This window comes from Panthera uncia, chromosome D2 (genome assembly GCF_023721935.1).
Source record: "Panthera uncia isolate 11264 chromosome D2, Puncia_PCG_1.0, whole genome shotgun sequence".
Taxonomy (NCBI): domain Eukaryota; kingdom Metazoa; phylum Chordata; class Mammalia; order Carnivora; family Felidae; genus Panthera; species Panthera uncia.
Window position 1 is genome coordinate 69,362,352 of NC_064818.1, and position 22,465 is coordinate 69,384,816.

General features: G+C 42.0%; 1 protein-coding gene and 1 long non-coding RNA gene across 5 annotated transcripts in view; one reads left to right on the plus strand and one right to left on the minus strand.

Annotated features, from left to right (window-relative positions):
• Positions 1 to 16,944: 16,944 nt before the first annotated feature.
• On the minus strand, positions 16,945 to 21,604 carry LOC125933001 (uncharacterized). Of its 3 annotated transcripts, XR_007460832.1 has the most exons (5): positions 21,206 to 21,523; positions 20,190 to 20,275; positions 19,169 to 19,308; positions 17,739 to 17,973; positions 16,945 to 17,315 (listed from the first exon to the last, which is right to left on the minus strand). It is a non-coding gene; the product is annotated as an uncharacterized LOC125933001 (long non-coding RNA). The 3 variants fall into 3 exon arrangements; XR_007460830.1 differs by lacking the exon at positions 19,169 to 19,308 and having other exon boundaries at positions 21,517 to 21,604; XR_007460831.1 differs by lacking the exon at positions 19,169 to 19,308.
• The window catches only part of FHIP2A (FHF complex subunit HOOK interacting protein 2A), a 37,903-nt gene continuing 36,946 nt past the window's right edge, over positions 21,509 to 22,465 (plus strand). The window contains exon 1 of one of the 2 annotated variants that reach the window (XM_049645833.1): positions 21,509 to 22,209. In XM_049645833.1, the coding sequence (XP_049501790.1) occupies positions 21,570 to 22,209 (640 nt within the window). In that variant the 5' untranslated portion in view covers positions 21,509 to 21,569. The remainder of the gene's footprint in view (positions 22,210 to 22,465) is intronic. The other variant, XM_049645834.1, reaches the window with a different exon arrangement.

Sequence of the window (22,465 nt, forward strand, 5' to 3'; positions counted from 1 at the left end):
TGTTCTTTTTAATCGTTAATGGTTCTGGTTTTTTTGTGGTGTCTTTATCTGGTTTGGGTAGCAGGACAATACTGCCCTCATAGAAGGAATTTGGAACTTTTCCTTCATCTTCTACTTTCTGGAATAGTTTGAGAAGAATTAGGATTAACTCTTCTTTAAATGTTTGGTAGAATTTGCCTGTGAAGTCATCTAGTCCTGGACTTTTGTTTTGGGGGCATTTTTTGATTACTGATTCCATTTCACTGCTGGTAATTAGCCTGTTCAAATTTTCCATTTCTTCCTGCCATTGTTTTGGCAAGTTATATGTTTCTAGGAATTTATCCATTTCCTCTAAGTTGCACAATTTGTTGGCATATAGGTTTTCATAATACTCTGTTACAACTGCTTGTATTTCTGTGGTGTTGGTTGTTATTTCTCCTTTTTCATTAGTGATTTTGTTTATTAGGGTCCTCTCCCTTTTAAAAAAAATTAAAAAAAAATTTTTTTGATGTTTATTTATGAGAGAGAAAGAGAGAGAGCGTGAGTGGGGGAGGGACAGAGGCAGATGGAGACAGAATCTGAAGCAGGCTCCAGGCTCTAAGCCGTCAGCACAGAACCCGAAGTGGGGCTCAAACCCATGAACCACGAGATCACGATCTGAGCCAAAGTCGGATTTAAAGAACTAGCCCCTGGTTTCATTGATCTGTTCTATTGTTTGTTTTTAAAGTTTCTATATCATTTGGTTCTGTTCTAATCTTTATTATTTCCTTCCTTTTGCCGGGTTTGAGTTTTGTTTGCTCTTTTTTCTAGCTCCTTTAGGTGTAAGGTTAGGTGGTTGGTTTGAGATTTTTCTTGCTTCTTGAGGTAGATTCTAAATAGTCTTTTGACAGTTGTTACCTATCCAATAGTTTGTACATTATGTCTGTTGCTGAACAGAGAGAGTTAATTTTGATCTGGTAAAATCCCTCAACGTTCCTCTTTATGTTGACTTTTGGGGTCTTGTTGAAGAAAATCTTCCCATTGTATAGTCTCCTACATTTTCTTTAATTTGTTTATACAGATTTTCCTTTCATGTTTATGCCTTTAAACCATGTGGTGTTTGTTTATATATACGTTGTGATAAAGAGATTTAGCACAATTTTGTTCCTTATAGCCATACAGATTTTTTTAATGGTCTGCGTTGTTATATTGGTTTATCGGGCCCTTCCTCCATTATAACTATGCAATCTTGTTGCTTTGGCTTTACAGTTCGTTTTTTTTAAATTGAGGCAAAATTCACACAACAGAAAATCAAACATTTTAAAGTGCGGGGCACCTGGCTGGTTCAGTCAGTTAAGTGTCTGACTTCAACTCAGGTCACGATCTTGCAGTTCATGAGTTTGAGCCCCGCATCAGGCTCTGCGCTGACAGCTCCGAACCTGGAGTCTGCAGGGATTCTGTGTCTCCCTCTCTCTGCCCCTTCCCTGCTCTCACTCTATTTCTCTTTCTCTCTCAAAAATAAATAAACATTAAAAAAAAGTTTTTTAAGTGAACAATTCAGTGGCTTTCAGTACATTCACAGTGTTATGCAACCACTACCCCTATGTATACAGTTGCTTTTAATATTTGGTAGGATATGTTCAACTTTGCCTCAGGCTCATCATCCTTAAACAAAGACAATGACATAACCTAACTCATAGATGGCTATTAATATTTTTTAAAAGCAGTATATATTAAGTGCTTAGAATTGGGCTTGGTATTAGTTATTATAATATTATTATATCATATTATTGCAATATGGTAAAAGAAACCACAGTACAAGATGAGTGATATTATTATCTTTGTTTTTTTAATGTTTATTCTTATTTGGAGAGCCATAGAGTATGAGCGGGGCAAGGGCAGAGAGAGAGGGAGACATAGAATCAGAAGCAGGCTTCAGGCTCTGAGCAGTCAGCACAGAGCCTGATGCGGGGCTCGAACACACGAACCGCAAGATCATGACCTGGGCCGAGGTCAGACGCTCAACCGACTGAGCCACCCAGGCACCCCATGATGTTACTATCTTTTGTCAGCACCTCTGCCTCTTCCAGACTCTGTATCTTGTAGTAGCTCTGGTCTTGTTTCTTCAACCTCTTCTCTTCCCTATCTACATGCATCCCCTTGGTGACTGCATCCAGATTCATGTATTCAAATTTTCATGTAAGCCTTGACCTCCCCACTGAGCTCTAGACTGACATTTCCAACTGCTTATTCAGCATCTTCACTGGGAGGCCTACTAGAGAGCTCGCAGTCCGAAAACAGAACTCTTGATTCCCCTCCTATAAGAGTCGACTTCTCCCTCAGTATTTCCATGTTTAAAAACGATAACGTTATTACGGTCATTCAGGCCAACACTTTGGTGCCCTCCTTGATCTTGCTTTTCCCCCCATTCATATCCAATTTTTTAGCAAATCTTGTCTGCCGTACCCTTGAAATGTGTCCAGAGTCCAACTACTCAACACTTCCTCTACCACTCAAGCCACCATCGCCTCCTACTGGAATAACGTGAGCCTCCCATCTGGACTCCCTGCTTCTATTTTTGCTTTCCCCACAGTCTATTTTCCACATAGCAGCAATCCGAGAGATCTTTTTAAAAACACAAGTTAAACATTTCTGTTCAAAACCCTTCAATAGTTTCCAGTTTCACTCAAAATAAAATTCCAAATCCCTATGCCTTTGCCCTGTGCTAAGATCCTCTGGCAGTTGGTCTAACTGAGAGGTGTTACCATAACTGAGCAGGTGTTTTGGAAATTCATGGAGGACTATGGCAGGGAACAGTATTAGACATCCTGCAATATACAGGATATTCCCATAAAAGAAAGAATTGTCTCTTGTCCTATAGAATTCTTGAATTTCTGGCTGGATATTCATGCAGGTGAAAAACCTATTTACTATTACTTGAGTACTTAATGTGTAATAAGATGCCCAGGCATGCACTGCTCTGTAAGTTAAGGGGAAGTGGCACATTATTTTGTTTGGAACATTACCAACAATTTTGCTCACCGCTTTGCAGAATCACATTATTCTTGGCGACACCGTGTGCTACTTGCACCCTTTGCATAACATACCCGAACAAATTTATAGCTATCCTCTTCACGCTGATTTCACATGTAGATATAAACATCTTTTATCATGTTCTCTATTGTAATTCAGTGTCTGCATTTATGTGTTAAGACCCACATAATCCTCTTAAATTTGGTCCAAATCCACTCTCCTCAATTCCACTTTCTGGTATAGGTGTAGGTCTTTGCAAACTGCATTTCCCTTTTCCAGGTAACGCTGTGTTCACTTCTGCCAGCAGGGGATGCTAGAGGCAGGAGAAGAAAAGAGACTGCCTCTTCCTGTCCTGAGCAGTTCCTGCCATTGCGACTTCAACAACACTGCTTCCCTCTGGTGGCAGCCCTCGGCTACAGTCTTTCGCTTCCTTGGCACTTCCAAAGTGAACCTTAAGGTGTTCCCCTGAACTGGTTATGAGCAGAAAAGCACCTCTTTCTCAGGGATCTAAGCCCTAGCTGTATGGGGGGCTTCTCTTCCAAGCCTCTAGTCTCTGAAAACACCAGTGTCTTCTCTTTGTTCCTCTGACAGGTTATTATATCTGGGTCTCAATGCTTGCTTTTTTTTTAGTCCTCTAAGCTCCATTGCAACACATTTCTTATATCAAATTCTCTCTGCTGAACTGACTGGTGTAGTCTCTGTTTTCCTAACTGCATTCTCATGAATACTTGGTGCCAGAGTGGTTCCAGGAACCAGACCCTCAAAGATGGCATTTGGGATTGTTTGGTTATGTTCATAACTTTGCAATCAGTGCTGAGCTCTTTGCTGATAAAAAGTGGGGATCTGGTTATCTGTGGTCATACAAGGCGTCATGATTACCTAACGTGTCACCTATCGTTGACTGTGAAAAAGTGCCCACTGAAACAAGTGGCCTGGAGGACCAAGTGATGGCTGCACGTGACTGCTACGGTAATAATGATGACTACAAGAACTGTGGGCTCAATGGCTGCTTCTAACCATGCTGGAGAGCTTATGGAAAGGAAATAACAAGATCAGGGTTTTAAATTTTCATCTCAGGTCACAGCCAAGGAACTAGAGTATCTACGGTGGCCCTAAGATAATCTATTTCTTATAGCTGCAGGGTCAAAAATCATATCCAAAATTTAGTTGTCTGGGTTGTAAAACAATAATTTAAGCTGAATTCACAGACTATGCATGCCTCTTATGTTAAACTGATGGCATTAAGAAGGAGCAGACCTGAGGCTTGAGATGGGTACCTCGGATGGAATCGAACAAAGATGAGAATTTGAACTTCCAAGTCCCTCTGAGTCCCTCTTGCCAGCACAGCAGTCCCTCTTGCCTGCTCTCCTGTGTCTGAGGAGAGGTGATTTGCTCAAAGATCTTGTGCAACCTCACCTTAGGGAAGTTGCCTCGCAAAGACATGCCTATCATTCTCAAGACACCCTGACCAGCCCTGAATGGCTCTAGACTCCAAAGTAGAGTCAGATCTCAGCATACTCCAAGGACATGAATACAAAGCTTGGCCTAGGATGACATAGCTTATATTCTCCAAGAATTTCCAGATTTTTCAAACATATAGAGAGATAAAAAGTAATGCATGTAAAGACTAAAACTAATATGTATTGGAAATGGATTTGATGAGTGTTACTCCAAAGAGGAAAGAATACAAAATAGGATTAGGGCAATGTACTGATACAAATGCCCTTGCAAGAGATTCTGGAGATAATGTATAAACTAGCAAATCTATCAGCTTCCCACCACACTGCTGGAACTGCTTGACTGCTTGATGATTACAAGGCAGAAAACTCAAACCCCTAATCACAGATTAAGCCAAATGCAGGACTAAGTTTTTTACCTGACAGATACCGCTCAATAGTGACAAACTTCAGGATGAGGTCCTTATCTTATTTATTGTTTAATGTTTATTTATTCTTGAGAGAGAGAGGAGGTGCGTGCGCGGGGGAGGGGAGACAGAGGATCTGAAGTGGGCTTTGCACTGACAGCAGGGAGCCCGACGCGGGGCGTGAACTCACAAACTGCGAGAGCACGACCTGAGCCAAAGTTGGATGCTTAACTGACTGAGCCACCCGGGCACCCTGAGGTCCTTACCTTAAAAGGGACTTTTCTTAGGAAGGCTAGTTTCTGCTAAGGGTCAGTGTTGTTAGTAGCGGACCCACTGCTTCTGTTATCCCTACCATGGCTCCTTAAACAGTGTCAGTGTCAAGGTGCACAGTGTAGATCCCACTTTCTCGGTTCACAGCTGTCAAGTCAGTTCTTGCAACAACTACAGGTCTGATTAATCCACAAATACGGGGACCCCAAACAGCCTCATCACCGCTAACTCGGTTTCATTTCCTCAAGTTGTCAAGCGGTGGAGAGCAGCAGGGACAAACTGAAACCCATGAACATGAATGGGAACTCATGAGGACTGACGGGGACCTGTGTCAGTCACTGTCTCCAATTCCAATGGTGGGGGTACCCTGCTGTCGCCCTGTGTCAAAGAGATAAAAAGCACACCTGGAGGAGGAGCCAGCTGAGGGGAGATCCAGGTGAGGTGACACAGCCGTGGCCTGGCTGCCCACACCCTGGAGGTGAGTCAGCAGGTAAACAACAATGTGCATGAGCTGCAGAAGCACCCCCAGAGACCCTTCCCCAACCCTCTGAGCATAAACAACTACATGGCTGCTGCCGTGCGTTTGCCCTGCAAATCTCACACAAAAATGTCTCTCGTGGCACACCCTAGCTGGAAACGTAGAAGGGAGGGAATTGTGGGAGATGTAGTTCAGCCACCGATTCCCCACACTACAAAGCCTCCAGCAGTCAATGGATTCCTTGTCACCTTAGCACACATACACATCTCTTTAAATTACAATTTCCAAATGAAGACAATGAAAACATCAAGTTTCTACCTAACATGTACAGTTATCCCGTATATAACTAAAACCACATTAACCATATTTCCCAGAGAGGCTACGGGTGATGTTCATTCTTCTTTGAGCTAATTTATGCTCTCTCTATTGTATATATGCTATAATTTAAATACTGAGATGATAGGGGAATAAGAGGGGGGGAGAAAACAACTTCTTGGTACCCACACACATACAGCAACATATATAAAAATAAGGAAGAATTACTCACCACTGCTTTAGCCCTTATTTCTGCAACTGGTCGTATGGTTGTAACTTGTGTATACCACCTTCTACTCCTAATTTTGTATTTCCCTTACCCTCAGCAAGTGCCTCAGGCTGGCTGTGGTTTCTTTTGACTCAAACCTTTGTTCCAGAAGAGACTGGGCCATTAGCAATACAGCCTGAATTGATTGTTGTAATTTTCCACTGACTGTTATCATAGGACATGGAAGCAACCCAGGGGATATCCTGCGTTCTAGACATATTTCTCCTTGCTCCTACTGAGTAGTAGCAACCCAACTCTCCTTTTAGAGTCAGGATAAATGACCCCAGCCAGTGCAATCCCCTCCTTGTTTGCTTGTTAACTCGTTGGCAAGAAACCCAGAGTGGGCAGGTCTCAATCCTAACTTCCAGGTCAATGGAATTGCTATTGTGTCTCCTTTTTGGAAACATTCCTCTCTTTACAGCTAAGACTTTTAAGCCAGCAGAGTCTAAAGTTATGCAGATGAAAAACAAATTTTACACACCCATTTCCACCCTTAATTTCCAGACCCATAAATCGTGTTCCAGGAGAAACAGCTCCAAATATTGCTGATTTATTGGCGCATACACTGCATCCTAGAACACGCTGCCTCAACACTGCATGACACCGCCACTTCACTGTCACCGAGCTTTTAAAATGTGATACCACTGTTTAGCAAGCCAGCTGCCTCAGGATTATAAGAAATATGGTAAGCTCCGGGAATTGCATGAGCAGTATGGACCAATTGCCACATTTCATTTGCTGTAAAATAAGTTATTTGATCAGAAGCAATGCTGTATGCAACACAATAACAGTAAATAGATTTTTAAGTCCATAAATTATGGTTCTTGCCAAAGCACTGAGGGATGAAAAGCAAATCCATATCCAGAGCAAGTGTCCATTCCAGTGGGCACAAAATGCTGCCCCTTCCATGATGAAAATAGCGCAGTTGAATCAAGCTGCCACAGGAAATTGACTTATGCCCACAGGGAATGGGTTTATATCAGGGGCTCAGTGTTGGTCTCTGCTATCGGCAGGTTGGACACGCTGCAGTGGCTTTGCTATATTGGTCTTGGTGAATGGAAGTCCACGTTTCTTATCCTATGTTAACCTCCCATCCTTGCTGAGGTGGCCACCTTGTAAGCCCACTGGGAAATAATAGGAGTGGTTGGAGACATAGGCTCACTGATGTCCACAAAATGGATCACCTTCTCCAGCTGATTAAAACTCTGTACAGCTACCTCTGAAGAGCATTTACATGGGATGCAAATATATTTATACTCTGCTCCCCTTTTGAGAGCTCTCTCTGCATACTTCTTGTCTAGTCCTCCTTGTCACCAGTCTTTCAGTCGTGTTCTTTCCAACTTTCTGACCATGCAGCCAAACCCAGGAACCAGTGGAGACCCACCCATATCTCTGGCCACCTCTACTTTCAGGAAAAGCAAACGACCTGGTGTCCTGTTCTAGGTTCTGCTCTCCGGGAGGCTTCCCTTCACTGTTTTGCAGGCTCATCTTGGAGTGGGGCTAGTGCTATAGCCATCCGCTGTCAGGTGGTATCATGTAAAACCATCTGTAAACCAAACCAGAATTTCTTCTTCCTTGGCAAACTGGTCAGAGAATTCTTCATGAGGCCATAAGTAATAAATGGGAAAAAACGTTGTCGTTGAAGTCAGTCGGTGGTCATCTGGGCCACTCCCTCATGCAACTTAACTTGCATCTTCAGAATCTTCTTGAGCCCTGTCTTGTATATATGGAGTGCTGCTTTGCATGCCCCAATTAATGGCTGACTTCATGCATCACACAACACGCAGGGCATAAAGCAAAGCTCAGATCTCATGGTAATTTAGTGGTCCACTGCCAAGCATTCAGTCTATACTAAGGCCTCATAGTAAGCAAGAAGTTGCTTAAAAAGAAAAAAAAAAAAAGCATAGTTATATATAGAATGTTGTATGGCTTTGCTCCAAAATCCTGAGAGTCTGTACTGCAGTTCATGTAGAAGAGCCTGCCAAATGCTCCATACAGTCAAAAATCTTCTGCTGACATTTCATACACCATTGAATCTGTTGGGTCTTATGGCCCATGTGGCAAAGCAGCTTATACCGCAGCCTGAACCAGTTACAAAACCTTCTATTGTTTGAGGACCAACTCAAAATTGGCAGCTCTTTGGGTCATTTAGTAAATGGGTCAGAGTAGTGGGCAAAAATGAGGTGTATATCGTTTCCAGACTCCAAAGGGGCCTACTAGGCATTCTACATCTTTATCGCTGGTAGCATGGGGCCAGATGTCGCAACTTGTTCTTCACATGGAAAGATATCGTGATGTGCCCCAGACCTCTGATTCCTTAGTAATGTCACCAAGGTGGCAAACCTCTACATTTTGGGGGGCTTTATTTCCCATGTATCCTAACAACATGCACGAAGTTGTTATTACTGGCTGTTTGGCAGTCAGCAGAATATCATCAATGTATTAAAGTAGCATGATGTGCTATGGAATGGAGGGGTAATCAAAGTCTCTGCACACCAGATTATGACAGAGAGGTAGAGAGTTTATATATCTTTCAGCTAGAACAGTGAAGGTGTATTGTTGGCTCTATCTGCTGAAAACAGATCGTACTTTGATCTTTACAAAAGGTCAGCAAACCATGGCCCAAAGACAAAATCTGGCCCACCACCTGTTTTTGTTAATAAAGTTTTTTTTTAATTTTTTAACATTTATTTATTTATGAGACAGAGAGAGGCAGAGCATGAACAGGGGAGGGGCAGAGAGAGAGGGAGACACAGAATCTGAAGCAGGCTCCAGGCTCTGAGCCATCAGCCCAGAGCCCGATGCGGGGCTCGAACTCACGGACCGCGAGATCGTGACCTGAGATGAAGTCGGACGCTTAACCGACTGAGCCACCCAGGCGCCCCAATAAAGTTTTATTGGAACACAACCATGCCCATTTATTTACATATCGTCTATAGATGCTTTTGCACTACAATGCAGATTTGAGTATCTGTGACACAGATCTATGGCCCATAAATCCTAAAATATTTTCCATCTGACCATTTACAGAAAAGTTGCTGATCTCTGCTATAGAGGAAAATACATTTGCCTTATTAATAGCTGTGAGCCAGGTGCAAGAGGATCTACTGATTTGCTTTAGCGATGAAAGCACATCTGGAACAACAGCTGCAATCAGAGTTACCACCTGATTAAGTTTACAAAAATCCACTGTGGTTGTATAAGTTTCATCTGCTTTCTGTAAGGTAAATAGGCAAGTTGAATGGAGACATGGTTGGAATCACCATCGCCGCATCCTTTCGATCTTTAATAGTGGCACTAGTCTCCGGCACTCTAGAGGCAGTTCTGGTAGCTTCTACCTGGTCTCTTCTGCCATAATAGCACTCACTCCATGAGTCAGGGAATCAGTGTGGATTCTGCCAGTTGCTGAGTGTGTCTACTCCAGTTATGCATTGTAAAACTGAGCAAATACCCACAGGGTAGATCCAGACACCCACTGGGAGCACTATGAAAAGAACCTGAGCCAAAAATCCATTGATCACATGACAATGATTTTTTTTAAGGCCCTACTCTGACTGTTGGGCTACAGTCTGTTGGGTGTCTAAGAATTAGTGTTAGTTCAGAGCTAGGATCTAGTATTCCCTTTTAAGTCTTACTTTTTCTCTTTCCCCAGCACATAGTCACCCTGCTAAAAAGAAAACACATCCCTTGGAGGAAGGTTAGAAAGAATACCAACAATATAAATATTTGGCAGCATGGCATGGTCCTTTCTCAAGACTGCCTGGCTTCCCCCCCGCCACCTTCATTTAAGTGACTTCAGATCAGTAAAATGACTCAAGTCTGGGAAATGACTCAGATCTGTGAAACAGCTGAGGAGATGAGGCTCTCTGTCTTGATGATTCAAGTCAGACTTCTGTTCATTAGACTTTGAGTAAGAGATCAAGTAAGACTTAGTAGGGATACCCATCTACCTTAACTGTAGGGACACCATAATTAACTAGCTAATGCCAAACATCTCTTCAGATTAGGCTACTGTAATTACTCCTTTCCCTCTGTTGCCCATTATGGTAGCTACATCTACCTTGACTTTGGTAATTAAATGCTGCACTTGGTCCCTGCCAACCTAGATCCCATCATCCCCATTTCATTCAGGGGATGCTAGTAGTTCCCAACTGCAGTTACTGGCCTCAAGAAGAACCACCACAGAACCCTTCAAGGATGTGGGTCTCCCCTCATGACTCTATTTCTCACTGCTTTGGTAAAGATTGTGTCCTGTGGGTCCTCTGGGATATAATGGGAGGGTGGGTGAGCAGGTTTGACATGATTAATCCACTAGTATTCCAGTTTCCTTCAACCTTCCAATTTCCTGAATAGCTTCCTCTACAATATATGAAAGAAATTTGACATTTCTATTTCATTTAATGGAAGGTACCTTTGGGTCCAGATTTCGAGTCAACCAACCAACCAACCAAATAATCAGATCTATTCCATGCTTATCCAACACACTGAATCCGGAATCTCTCATTAATGGCCCAATATTTGGCTTCATCCAACTTTATATTCCTTCCATCCTGACCTTGCATTCTTAAGATCTATTTCCATACATAACAATGGGATACTACTTGGCAATGAGAAAGAATAAAATCATGCCTTTTGCAGCAATGTGGTTGGAACTGGAAGGTATTACGTTGAGTGAAATAAGTCAGTCAGAGAAGGACAGATATCATATGTTTTCACTCATACGAGTGAAAGTTTCTCATCTTGAGAAACTTAACAGAAGACCATGGGGGGAGGGAAGGGGAACAAATAGTTACAAACAGAGAGGGAGGGAGGCAAACCATAAGAGACTCTTAAATACAGAGAACAAACTGAGGGTAGATGGAGGGGTGGAGGAAAGGGGGAAACAGGTGTTGGGCATTGAGGAGGGCACCTGTTGGGATGAACACTGGGTGTTGTATGTAAACCAACTTGACAATACATTATATTTAAAACAAAAATAAATAAAAATAAAAATATTCCCATATTCTCTAGGTTTCCTTATAAATTGGCAAAATCATGCTGCAGGATACATTACCTTCAATAAAGCAATAGTAAAACTGACATCTGACTTCTCAAAAAAAGGAATGGAAGTCAGAAAAATGGAATAACATCTTTAGGATGCTAAAATAAAAAACTATGTACCAATCAAAAATCGCAGCAAAATATTATTCAGCATTGAAAGTGAAATAAGTGAATAAACGGATAAAGACAAAATAATACATAACGGTAACAATATCCTTCAAAATAAAGGTGAAATAAGGATGTTTTCAAGCAAAAAAAGAAAAAAAAAAACCCAAAAAACAAAACTCAAGGAATTTCTTTAGGCTAGAAAGAAAATAACCTAGAGAGAAATCAGGAATTGAAGGGAAGAATGAGGAGCAAATAAATACATAGTAAATATAAGTGGATGTTCACTGCTCATAATAATGATAGTAATGTCTTATGGTTTAAACTATATATATTTGTATACAATGTCTGACAATGATCCACAGACAATTCCAAAAGGTAATTGGTGAAATTACAGTATTCTAAGGTCCTAGCATTATCATAGAAGTGACAAAGGTAATAATTTATATTAAAATATGTCAAAGATATATCTTATCATCTCTAAGCTAACTATTAAAAGAAAAAGAGTAAGCGCTTGGGTGGCTCAGTCGGTTAAGCAACCAACTTGGCTCAGATCAAGATCTCAAGGATCATGAGTTTGAGCCCTGCGTCGAGCTCTGTGCTGACAGCTCAGAGCCTGGCACCTGCTTCAGATTCTGTGTTTCCCTCTCTCTCTGCTCCTCCCCTGCTTGTGCTCTGTCTCCCTGTCTCTCTCTCTCAAAAATAAATAAACATAAAAAAAATACATAAAGTTCGGGGCACCTGGGTGGCTCAGTCAGTTGAGCGTCCGACTTCAGCTCAGGTCACAATCTCATGGTTCATGGGTTTGAGCCCCATGTTGGGCTCTGTGCTGACAGCTCAGAACCTAGTGACTGCTTTGGATTCTTTGTCTCCCCTCTCTCTGCCCCTCCCCTGCTCACACTTGTCTCTCACTCTCTTTCAAAAATAAACATTTTAAAAAAAGAACAAAAAAAATAAAAGAAAAAGAAAAAAGTATAAGTAACAAATTTTGTTAATTTGTTACATAAACATCACAATATTAAAATATTAATATTAAATAATTATAACTAACAGATTAACAAACAAAAAGAAAAAATGGAAATAAAAAAAGTCTTGATTAATCCAAGGAAGGTAAGACATGAATGAAAAGGAAACAAAAAACAGATAACAGAGAAAACAAACAGATGATAGACAAAAATCCCAAATAGATCAGCAATCACATTAAAAGGATTAAATATTCCAAGTAAAGAACTAAGACTGTTCTGGGTGAAAAAAAAAAAAAACGTAATATGTTGTTAACAGACCCATCTTATTTTTTAAGCACACACAAAGTTTGAAAGTAATAAAATGGGGAAACACACAATGCAAACAGTAACCAACTATACTTACATTGAAACACAGAGTTTAAGGCAAGAAGCATTATTCTCATAAAAGGGACATGCATAAGGATAAAGGAGTCAATCCATCAATAAGTTACCAAAAGTCAAAATCTGAATATACATATAACATAGCTTTAAAATATATAGAACAAAAATTGTCATGACAGTTAAAAAAAAAAGCTACAATCATAGTGGATGACTTCATCACATCTTTCAAAAGCTGACACAACAAGCAATCACTAAGGATATAGACGATCAGAACCATAAACTTGACTTTTAGAACACTGCACCCAACAATGACAGAATATATCTTACATTATTTCGTGTATGTAAAGTTCAAACTGAGGCAAAACTAACGTATGGTGTTAGAAGTCAGAATAGTGATAGCTCATGGCAAGGGTTAATGGTTGGAAATGGGCATTAAGAGGCTTCTGAAGTAAGGGGCCCCCGGGAGGCTCGGTTAAGTGGCTAACTTCAGCTCAGGTCATGATCTCGTGGTCCGTGAGGTCGAGTCCTTCGTCGGGCTCTGTGCTGACAGCTTAGAGCCTGAAGCCTGCTTCAGATTCCGCGTCTCCCTCTCTCTCTGCACCGCTCTGCTCACACTCTCTCTCAAAAATAAACATTAAAAGAAAAAAAAAAAAAGAGGCTTCTGAAGTGCGGGCAGTGCGCTCTCTCGATGTGGGTGCTGACGGTCCTGGATATTCACTTTGTGATTATTCATTGTGTTTTACACATCTGAGTTTTCTGTGTTTGTTATACTTCTATTAACATTTTTACATGAAGAAAGGGGGGAACCTTTGGATTTGACAGCATTGAGAATCACTGCTCTACTCTACTGTTCTGACTCCCTGCCACCTCCCTAATTGCATATTCAACTATTTTCCTCTCCTCAATCACCTACCTACTCCAGCCTCCCTGCCTTCCTCACATATGCCACAAAGTCTTTCCCATCATAAGGCGTTTGCACTTTGCTGTTCTCTCCACCAGAAATGTTCTCTCTCCTATTCACAAAGCTAATTCATTCATTCATATGGCACCTCCTCAGAGAAGACTTCTTTGGCCACTTTATGTGAGGTAAGACTTCCCCTGAGGCACCTGGGTGACTCAGTTGGTTATGCGTCCAACTTTTTGGCTCAGGTCATGATCTCATGGTTTGTGATTTTGACTGAGCCCGCATCTGATTCTCTGCTGTTAGTGCAGAGGTCACTTTGGATCTTCTGTCTCCCTCTGTCTCTGGCCCTCCCCCACTCATAGGGCTCTCTCTCTCTCTCTCAAAAATAAATACACACTTAAAAAATAAAAGACTTCCCCAAATCATCTCTCCCCTTACTCTAGCTTATTCTCTTTGTAGTTCTTTCAGTTACTGCTTTATATATTTTGTGTCTATATCAAGTATACTTACGAACATAAGCATTGTGTCTTCTTGATCCATTACTATTTTATCAATACGTTATATCTGTTTTTACCTTTGTGATGATTTTCATCTTCAATTCTGTCTATAGTTGTTACCCTAGTTTTTCTTTGATTCGTATTTCTATGGTATATCTTTTTCTATTCCTTTATTGCAGGCTTTCTCTTCCCTTTTTAAACATATCTCTTCTGGGCGCCTGGGTGGCTCAGTCGGTCAAGCGGCCGACTTCGGCCCAGGTCATGATCTTGCGGTCCGTGAGTTCGAGCCCCGTGTCGGGCTCTGTGCTGACCGCTCAGAGCCTGGAGCCTGTTTCAGATTCTGTGTCTCCCTCTCTCTGACCCTCCCCCGTTCATGCTCTGTCTCTCTCTGTCTCAAAAATAAGTAAACATTAAACAAAATTTTTTTAAACATACCTCTTCTAGAAAACATAGTACTAGATATTTTCAAAAATCCAATCTATATGTCTCTGGCTTTCAACTGGTGAGTTTAGTCCATTTATGTTTATTATAATTAATACAAAAGCCCATTTTATGTTTTCTATTTTTCATGCTTTTATATAGATTTTTTTCTTTTTTCCCATATTAAGCACTGGATTGAGCAAAATGTTTTGTACTGAATCCAAAAGTTATGCTTTGCATCTTTATTTTTCTGGTGGTTACTCAGAATTAAACACTACATTTCCCAACTACCAGGTGTGGTTACATAAATTCTGGCTGATGAAATATAAGCAGAAGTGTGGAACTTCCAGAAAGAATTTGTTAAAAGGGAAGAGGTTCCCCTTTCCCCCTTGCTTCCTCCTGCTACTTGCCCCCAAACTGGAAACTGGAACACCTACATGGGACCCTGAAGTGGTCATGAGTGTGGCAGTGCTGAATGGTACGCAGACAGTTGAGTGTGTCTCTCCATGATAATGTGCTGATGCTAGTCCTGGCTACCTACCAGGCAAAATTCTTTCACCTGAACGAGAAAGAAACTTCTTTAAGTCGCTATTATTTGGGATTTTTTTCTTAATCACATGCCACTGGACCTAATAGGGCACTGCTCAATTCCAGGAATTGTTGCCTTTACTGTAATTAATTTTCTGGCCTATGGGATGAAGGTGTATCTTCCTTGGTCCTTACCCAATTTATGGCACTTGGCCTTCTCCTCTGGACTTCTGCTACTCGAATTCCCACACACGGTGGGTTTCCTCAAAAGCAGAGCCCGAGACGAAGACCCGACTCTAAGTAGTTGACTTCAGATCTTGGGAAATGAGGGTGCAGACAGAATAAGAAGGAAGGAAGAAAGGCATAAGAAGGCTACTGAGATCACTACTGTGGGGTACTTGATTTCACTGGGACCTCCTGAAAAGTGCTCAGAACACCTCTTAAAATTGCTTCTCACCAGATAGACAGGGCACTGGAGTATTTATCTACTAGATCCCATCCCCTGTTGGCTAAGCATTGTCGGCTTAGAACCTCATGGGTTCTCCATCATGCATTTGGAAGGAGCAAGCTCCCCATACAGAATTTTCGGTGGCAGAAATTCTAAAGAGGGTGTCATGAGACCGAGATGAGATGCTGTCACCGTGAGGTGAGTCTGAGCTTGTTGCACAGAACTGCCCACTGCAGCTACAACTACAATCAGAAATGGGCGAAGGGAATGTGGCACCAGATACCAGAGCTGTCTGCTCTATTGACCAAGGAGTTTTCACAGCTGCTATGTGATTTTCTGAGCTCTATTGGCTTCCCTTTTGTTTCTATGGCAGCTATAGGGTTGAGTTCAGGAAATGAAACCTATAGCCTATGCCAATTCACCATTTTATCTTGAACCAAATTCCCAGTTTTAGAAGATCACTTCTCCCTGAACTTTTTCACGACATGTTTCCCCATCTCTTTGCTCTTTTCCAATGAATTCCTCCTCTATATTGCAACCCTTAAATTGCAGGGAGTCCTCAAGTTTGTATTGATTCTTTTTTTCTTTCACTGTACCATCTCCCTGAAATATCTCACTTATTTCTCTATCTCATTTACCACCTATAAAGAGAACTTAACCAGTCTTTATTTCCAGTCCAGAGCTCCTGACTTCCTAATCCAAATTCATCATCCTGTACTAGATGTGGTCACCTAGATTCACCATATAGGTAAGCAAATCTAACATGTCTAAAAAAAAAAAACAAAACTCATTATCTTTCTATATCTCAATTAATGGCATCTTCACCTAACTCATCCAAGCTAGAAACTCCAAGCTAGCAACATCTCTGCTTTCTTCTTCCTTCACTCCTATTTAATCACTTGCAAAAATTTGGTTGCTCTTACATCTTTCAAGTGTACCCTCTTCTTTATCCCTATAGTAATTAACCTTTATAATTTTGTACGAGCTTTTTTTAAAGGACCAAAAATGGTCTCTTGCCTCTCCTTTCTCCCCTTGCCAAACAAAGAGGAGATCAGTCACACCAGGATATAGTTTAATCAAGAAACTTCACATGGTTTGTTTTGAAAGCCCCTATCCTTCCTCCAAAATTCCCAATTTCCTGCTCCAGAGAGGCAATCTATTTCAACACCTTGAGTAGACTCTTATTATTTACTTACTTTCTTTAAATAATATGCCTGTAATTTCACTTCATGATATTTCAGTTTTAAGCAATATCTAATGTTTCCTCCCTACAGATGATGAGGATTTAGCTTCCCTCTCTCTCTCCCCTCCCCACCTCTTTCTCACACACATTACCCACCCCCCCCCCACTTCAACACATATCCATTCTTTCATCTTCCAAATATAGCAGCAACACCATAAATTTAGTTAGTGTTTACATTACTATGTTTATACAGATGTATTTACAGTTGAGCCATGTATAGACTATGATTACTTATTCCAATAGAGTATTTTATTTTTCTTGGTGTTCATAATGATCTAGTTTTTTTCTCTGCTTGGTTCTCGTTGTATTTATCACTAATTCAACATCAGACTCTCCTATTTTGTAAATTCTCTCAAACACGTAGACAATTCATCTATCAGTTTCACCTTCAGACCTGCTCCAATCTGGACTGGTTGGTTAGCTGTCCCAGTCTGATGCATAGTTGTCATGCTGGAGTTCTGCTTCACCATCATCCTAGGAATTTCCTTCGCCTCCCTTTTATGATGGGCTCTGTTATCTGATTCCTTTACCTTTTTTCCCTTAGGTTTGTTCCCTGAGTTTTGATGGAACACATCTTCTGATAGCTTCCTGAGAAAAACTGCAAGGTAGAAGAAATTTTCAATAACTTGTATGTCCGAAAAGGTATTTTTTATCCTCATACTTCACTGACCGTTTCTTGGTATAGAATTCTGGATTGAAATTATTTTACCTCCGAAATATACATATATATGTATGTGTGTGTGTGTATATATATATACATTTATATATACATATAAATATATAAATATATATTTAATATACATATAAATATATAAATATATGTATATATATAATTTATTTAGAGAGAGAAAGAGAGCAGGAGGGGGAGAAAGAGAGAGGGAGAGAAAGAGAATCCAAAGCAGACTCCTCACTACCAGCACCGAGTCCAATGTGGGGTTCAAACTCTGAACCATGTGATCAAGACCTGACCCGAAACCAAAAGTTGGACGCTTAACTGACTGAGCCACCCAGGTGCCCCTACCTCAGAATTTTAAAGGCATTGCCCCAATGCCTTCCCATTTCTCATGATGTTGTTGAAAAGTGTCATGCCATTGTAATTCTTAACTCTTTGTAGGGACTTCTTTTTTTCTGTCATTGGAAATCGTGTAGGATGTTTCTTTGAACTCAGTGTTCTGAATTTCACAACAACAACCACTGGAGTGAGTCCATTTTCATTCATCGTTCGGTATTTAACTGAAAATTCATGTCTTTCAGATCTGTAAAATTGTATTGAATTATTAGTTCAGTGATTTTCTCTCTTGACTACAATTATTCAGATGTTGGATTCTTTAAACTAGCAGTCTGACTTTTGAAAAAATTTCCCATTTTTCATCTCCATATCATTTTTGCTCTAGTCTTGGAGAAAAATTTTCAAGTTTATTTTCTATCCTTTTAACGTTATTTTTCATTTCTGTTATCATATTCTTGATCTCTAAGATTTCCTTTTTTTGTATTCTAAATGCTGCTTTTAAAAAATAGCAATGCCATTCTTGTTTTACAGATGCTGTATCTTTTATCTGAGAATATTAATGATCTTATGTATTTTTTTTAAGTTTTCTTTTCCATCTCTCCCTATCTATTGAGTGTAATCAATTCTGTTTCTTCCGAGTTTTTTTCCTTGTCCTACCTTTTCTTTGTTCTCTATCATTAACTTTCCTCAAACTGTTGAGGACCCCAGACTCTGTGATTGCATTTAAGAGAAGTGCATGAAAAAACTCAGTGTGAGCTCCAAGCATGCATACAGAGCTTGTCAACTGGAAACTGTACTGTAGAATTATCTGGGTTCTCTTCAGACTCTAGGTCTTTTCCCTTAGACAAATCAGATTCTCCAGAGAAGACTCTCCCTATCTTCTTCCGGGGGGGATCAGCCTGATGCCTTTATTCTGGGGGCCAAAAAGAGGATGAGGGTTGGGGATGTGTGCTCAATATATATAATATCTACCTTCACTTTACCCTCTTCTTCCCTCCCACCTGGTCAATATGGAGCCTCCGATCTTTCCTGGAATTGGTCTCAAATCTAAAACTAGGGTAAAAAGGGGGCAATCTTGTGCAGTGGTAATGGATCTATCTACTTCCAAACAAACTTTCAGTCCATCCTGCTACATTCAGTCCCACTTTTACCTCTATTTCCAGAGGTTCTTACTGCTATGAATTTCAGAGCTATTGGGAGGTTCTGTGAATATGTTAATATATCATTTTGGGTCTTAGTTTTCTTAATTGTTGCCGTAGGATTCAGCTTTCTTAGGGTACCCTGTCAATTATTCCCTTTACCATAAATTTCCAATTTTCAAATTTTTGTTACCATTTCCTCTCTTAATTTGTGTGTTCTTCGTCTGGCTTATACTCTGAGAAGTCCCTTTATTGTAGCTGTAGTGGCACTTTGGAAAGAAATGTTGTTAAATTCAACTTAACCAGAAGTCTGCCAAACTTTGGAAGTAGGTATCATCTGACTCTCCTTCCTCTTTTTTCAACTTCAGCCTGCATTTCAATTTTGTGGATTTTTCTGTGTCCTCACTGATCATTCAGAAAAAAACTTCACAAGTTCATTCATCCTGAAGTGTAAGGAATGATAGGATTTAATGTGTTCTCTCTCCCAAGAGTACTTTAATTTTTAGCATGGACTAAATTTCTTATCTGGCTTAAACCAAAGGAATAAAGAAATACAGTTCTAATTAAGAAACGTTAAGTTCCCATTTCTAAGTGTTTCGGAAGCCAGGGAAGCCTGTATGCTTCCCTGAAATCACACTTTGTTGAAGGAGGTCCAGCTGTGCCCATGCATAAGGCAGGTGGTAATGTTGGCATCACTATAGGCTTCCTAGGATGAGAAGAAGTAAGGGGAGCTGCTCAATGACAATTCTAGTCCCAACCTGTATGTCTTGGAACTGAGATAATCGGGTAGAGACATCATCATCCCAAATACTGATATTAATCTGGAACAAAACATTTTTTATTACGTTTATAATAAGTATACAAAGACAGGCATCATCAAATCCAAACAACTCTAAGTAAGCCTGTGTTAAACAGACCCCTTTATACAATTAGTGGTTGTGAGGCATTATGAAAATACAAGACACCACATAACTGTACGACAATTAGGTCAGGAAAATAATTATGGCTAATAATATGACTAACCACCTTAAGCTGTATGCATAATAAAAAAAGATATGTGCTCTTGGTTGAAGCAGGCACAATTAGCCAAAATTTGGTAGGGAGCACATTTTCATTTTTAGCAAACAACAGAGGATGCCTCCAGCACTCTGGAGACCTGTACACAGAAAATTAAAGTCAGATTTATCTGCAAGGATACAAGCAACAGAAACAGAGGAGAAAAGAAGACAAAACTACAGGTAGTCCCTTGTTTACAACAGTTAGACTTAAGATCTTTTGACTTTTTGATGGTGTGAGAGTGATACGCATTCAGTAGAAACCATACTTCGAATCTTATGTGGATCTGTTCCCAGGCTAGTGACGTGCCGTAGGGTATTCTCGGGACGCTGGGCAGCAGCTCCCAGTCAGCCACTAGATCACAAGAGTAAACAAAGGATGCACTTAAAATCATTCTGCTTTTCCCTTTCGGTACAGTTTTCAATAAATTACATGAGGTATCCAAACACTATTATGAAACAGGCTTTGCGTTAGATGATTTTGACCAACGGTAGTTAATGTAGGTGTAGGCGTAGGTGTTCTGAGCGCATTTAGGTAGGCAGGTAGGTAGGCAGACTGATGTTCAGTAGGTTAAGTGTATTAAATGCATTTTGACTTCAGACCTTTTCAACTTAGGATGTAATTATGGGGACATAACCCCACCGAAGGTCAGGGGAGATCTGCAGTTAAACCTCCTCCTTAACCTTGATTTCTGGTCATATTATTTTGTTAAATACTACTATTACTACTAATAATAATGGTAATAGCAAATGCCAATGTATTGCTTTGCTATTTACTGGACACATCTACGTAAAGCATCCTACATATGTTAACAAATCCCACACATCCTGCGACAGGTGCTCTTCTCCCCAATTCTGCAGGTGAAGAAACTAAAGCGCATAGAGATCAAGTAATTTGCCATGGTGAGTGGCAGAGCCGGGATTTAAATTTAGGCTACCCACCTCCAGAGACTGGCTCTTAACACCACTCCACGCTGCTGCCACTTTTCTGCTTGTGTTTCCTATTCAACTAATTCAATTACAAATACACGGTTTCATCACCGGTTATGCAAAACTTACTCCACCCTCACCTTATCGAGAACTTAACGGTCCTTTTGATAAAATACCAATACTAGCAAAAACAAACACGAAGTTCTCCAGGATCTGAACATTTTCATAACTTGAATCAACCCAACCTAAAATTTACCAGCCCGAATTGTGTTTTTCAAAGCTTGACTAATATCCTGTCACATGGTATTTTTTTACGAAACCTCCAGCCTAGTGCTTACATCGTAGCCCCTCTTACCTGTTCTAGGCATTTAGCAGACAGAAGCCCTTCAGATTCTTTCCCTGTTTTCCAGTTTCATCTGATAAACAGAATAGAAAATGCAATACCGAATGCCCTGCACCGAGCAAACATGTTACCAACTATTAACTGAACCACCTTACCATCGGTCCATTTGGGGCTTCCTGTCTTAATGTTGAATAATCAACAATTAACAATAATGTAATTTCCAGTCAGCAAAGCCATTTCACCAACATGAGTTGATTTGTTCTCCTTCTTAGCATTTAAATGCACGTCCATTTTTGCCTTAGGAATACTTTGCTGTTTCTTACCAGTCTTCCAAATCTGCCCTTAAAAGACGAGCCTCGGAATATTATGTACGGGTATGGCTACGTTTCCCTACAAAATACACCTGCCACTTCCCCTGGAGAAACAAAACGGAGGCTGGCTGAATTTTTCAAACGTGAGGACGAGGCTGGCTGAATTTTTCAAACGTGAGGACGACCGTGTCCGCTCGCCCGGCTCCCGCCCCCAGCCGGCCGCGGCCTCCCGCGCCTCCCCCCCGCCCCCGCGGTGTCCGGCCGCCCCGCCGCTGGTAAGGCCCGGTCCGGGCCTCCCCGGGCCGCGGCGGCGCCCCCTGCAGGCCGCGGCGGGCAGAGCGGGCGGAAGGAACCCGAGCCGGGCTGCCACCGTGTCCGAGCCGGAGCCGCAACCGCCGCCGGAGCGTCGCGGGACCCCCGAGTCCGTGCCGAACGCCCTCCTCGCCGCCCGCCGCGTCCCAGCGCCCGCCGGAGCCGCCGCGCCGCCCGCACACCCCGGAAGCGGCCGGGCCCGGGCCCGCCTCGGCCCTCTGCTCGTCCTCTCCGCCCGCACCGGCCTTCACTCTGGAGCGGCCCCGGCAGCCGCAGCAGGGGCGGCGGCGGCGGATCGAGGAGCTCTCCAGGTCGTCCCGGGAGAGGCTGCTGCAGTCCCGGGACAAGATGTTCTCCAAGTTCACCTCCATCCTGCAGCACGCCGTGGAGGCGGTAAGGCCGCGGGGCAGCGGGCGCACGACAGGCCGGGGATGGCGGCGGCCTACGCTCCCTGCGGCCTCGGCCCGGGGCCTCGGCGGCCCGGTTTCCGCGGAGGGGCGAGGCCGGGGCTGGCGCTCCGGGGCACGGCGGGGCCGTCGGGGCGCCCGGGCCGAGCGGCCTGGCTCGGAGCAGGCCCCCTCCTCGCCGTCCTGCCCCGGGCCGGCGCGGGTCCCTGTGCGTCCACGGGGGAGGGGGTGGGCGGGTGCCC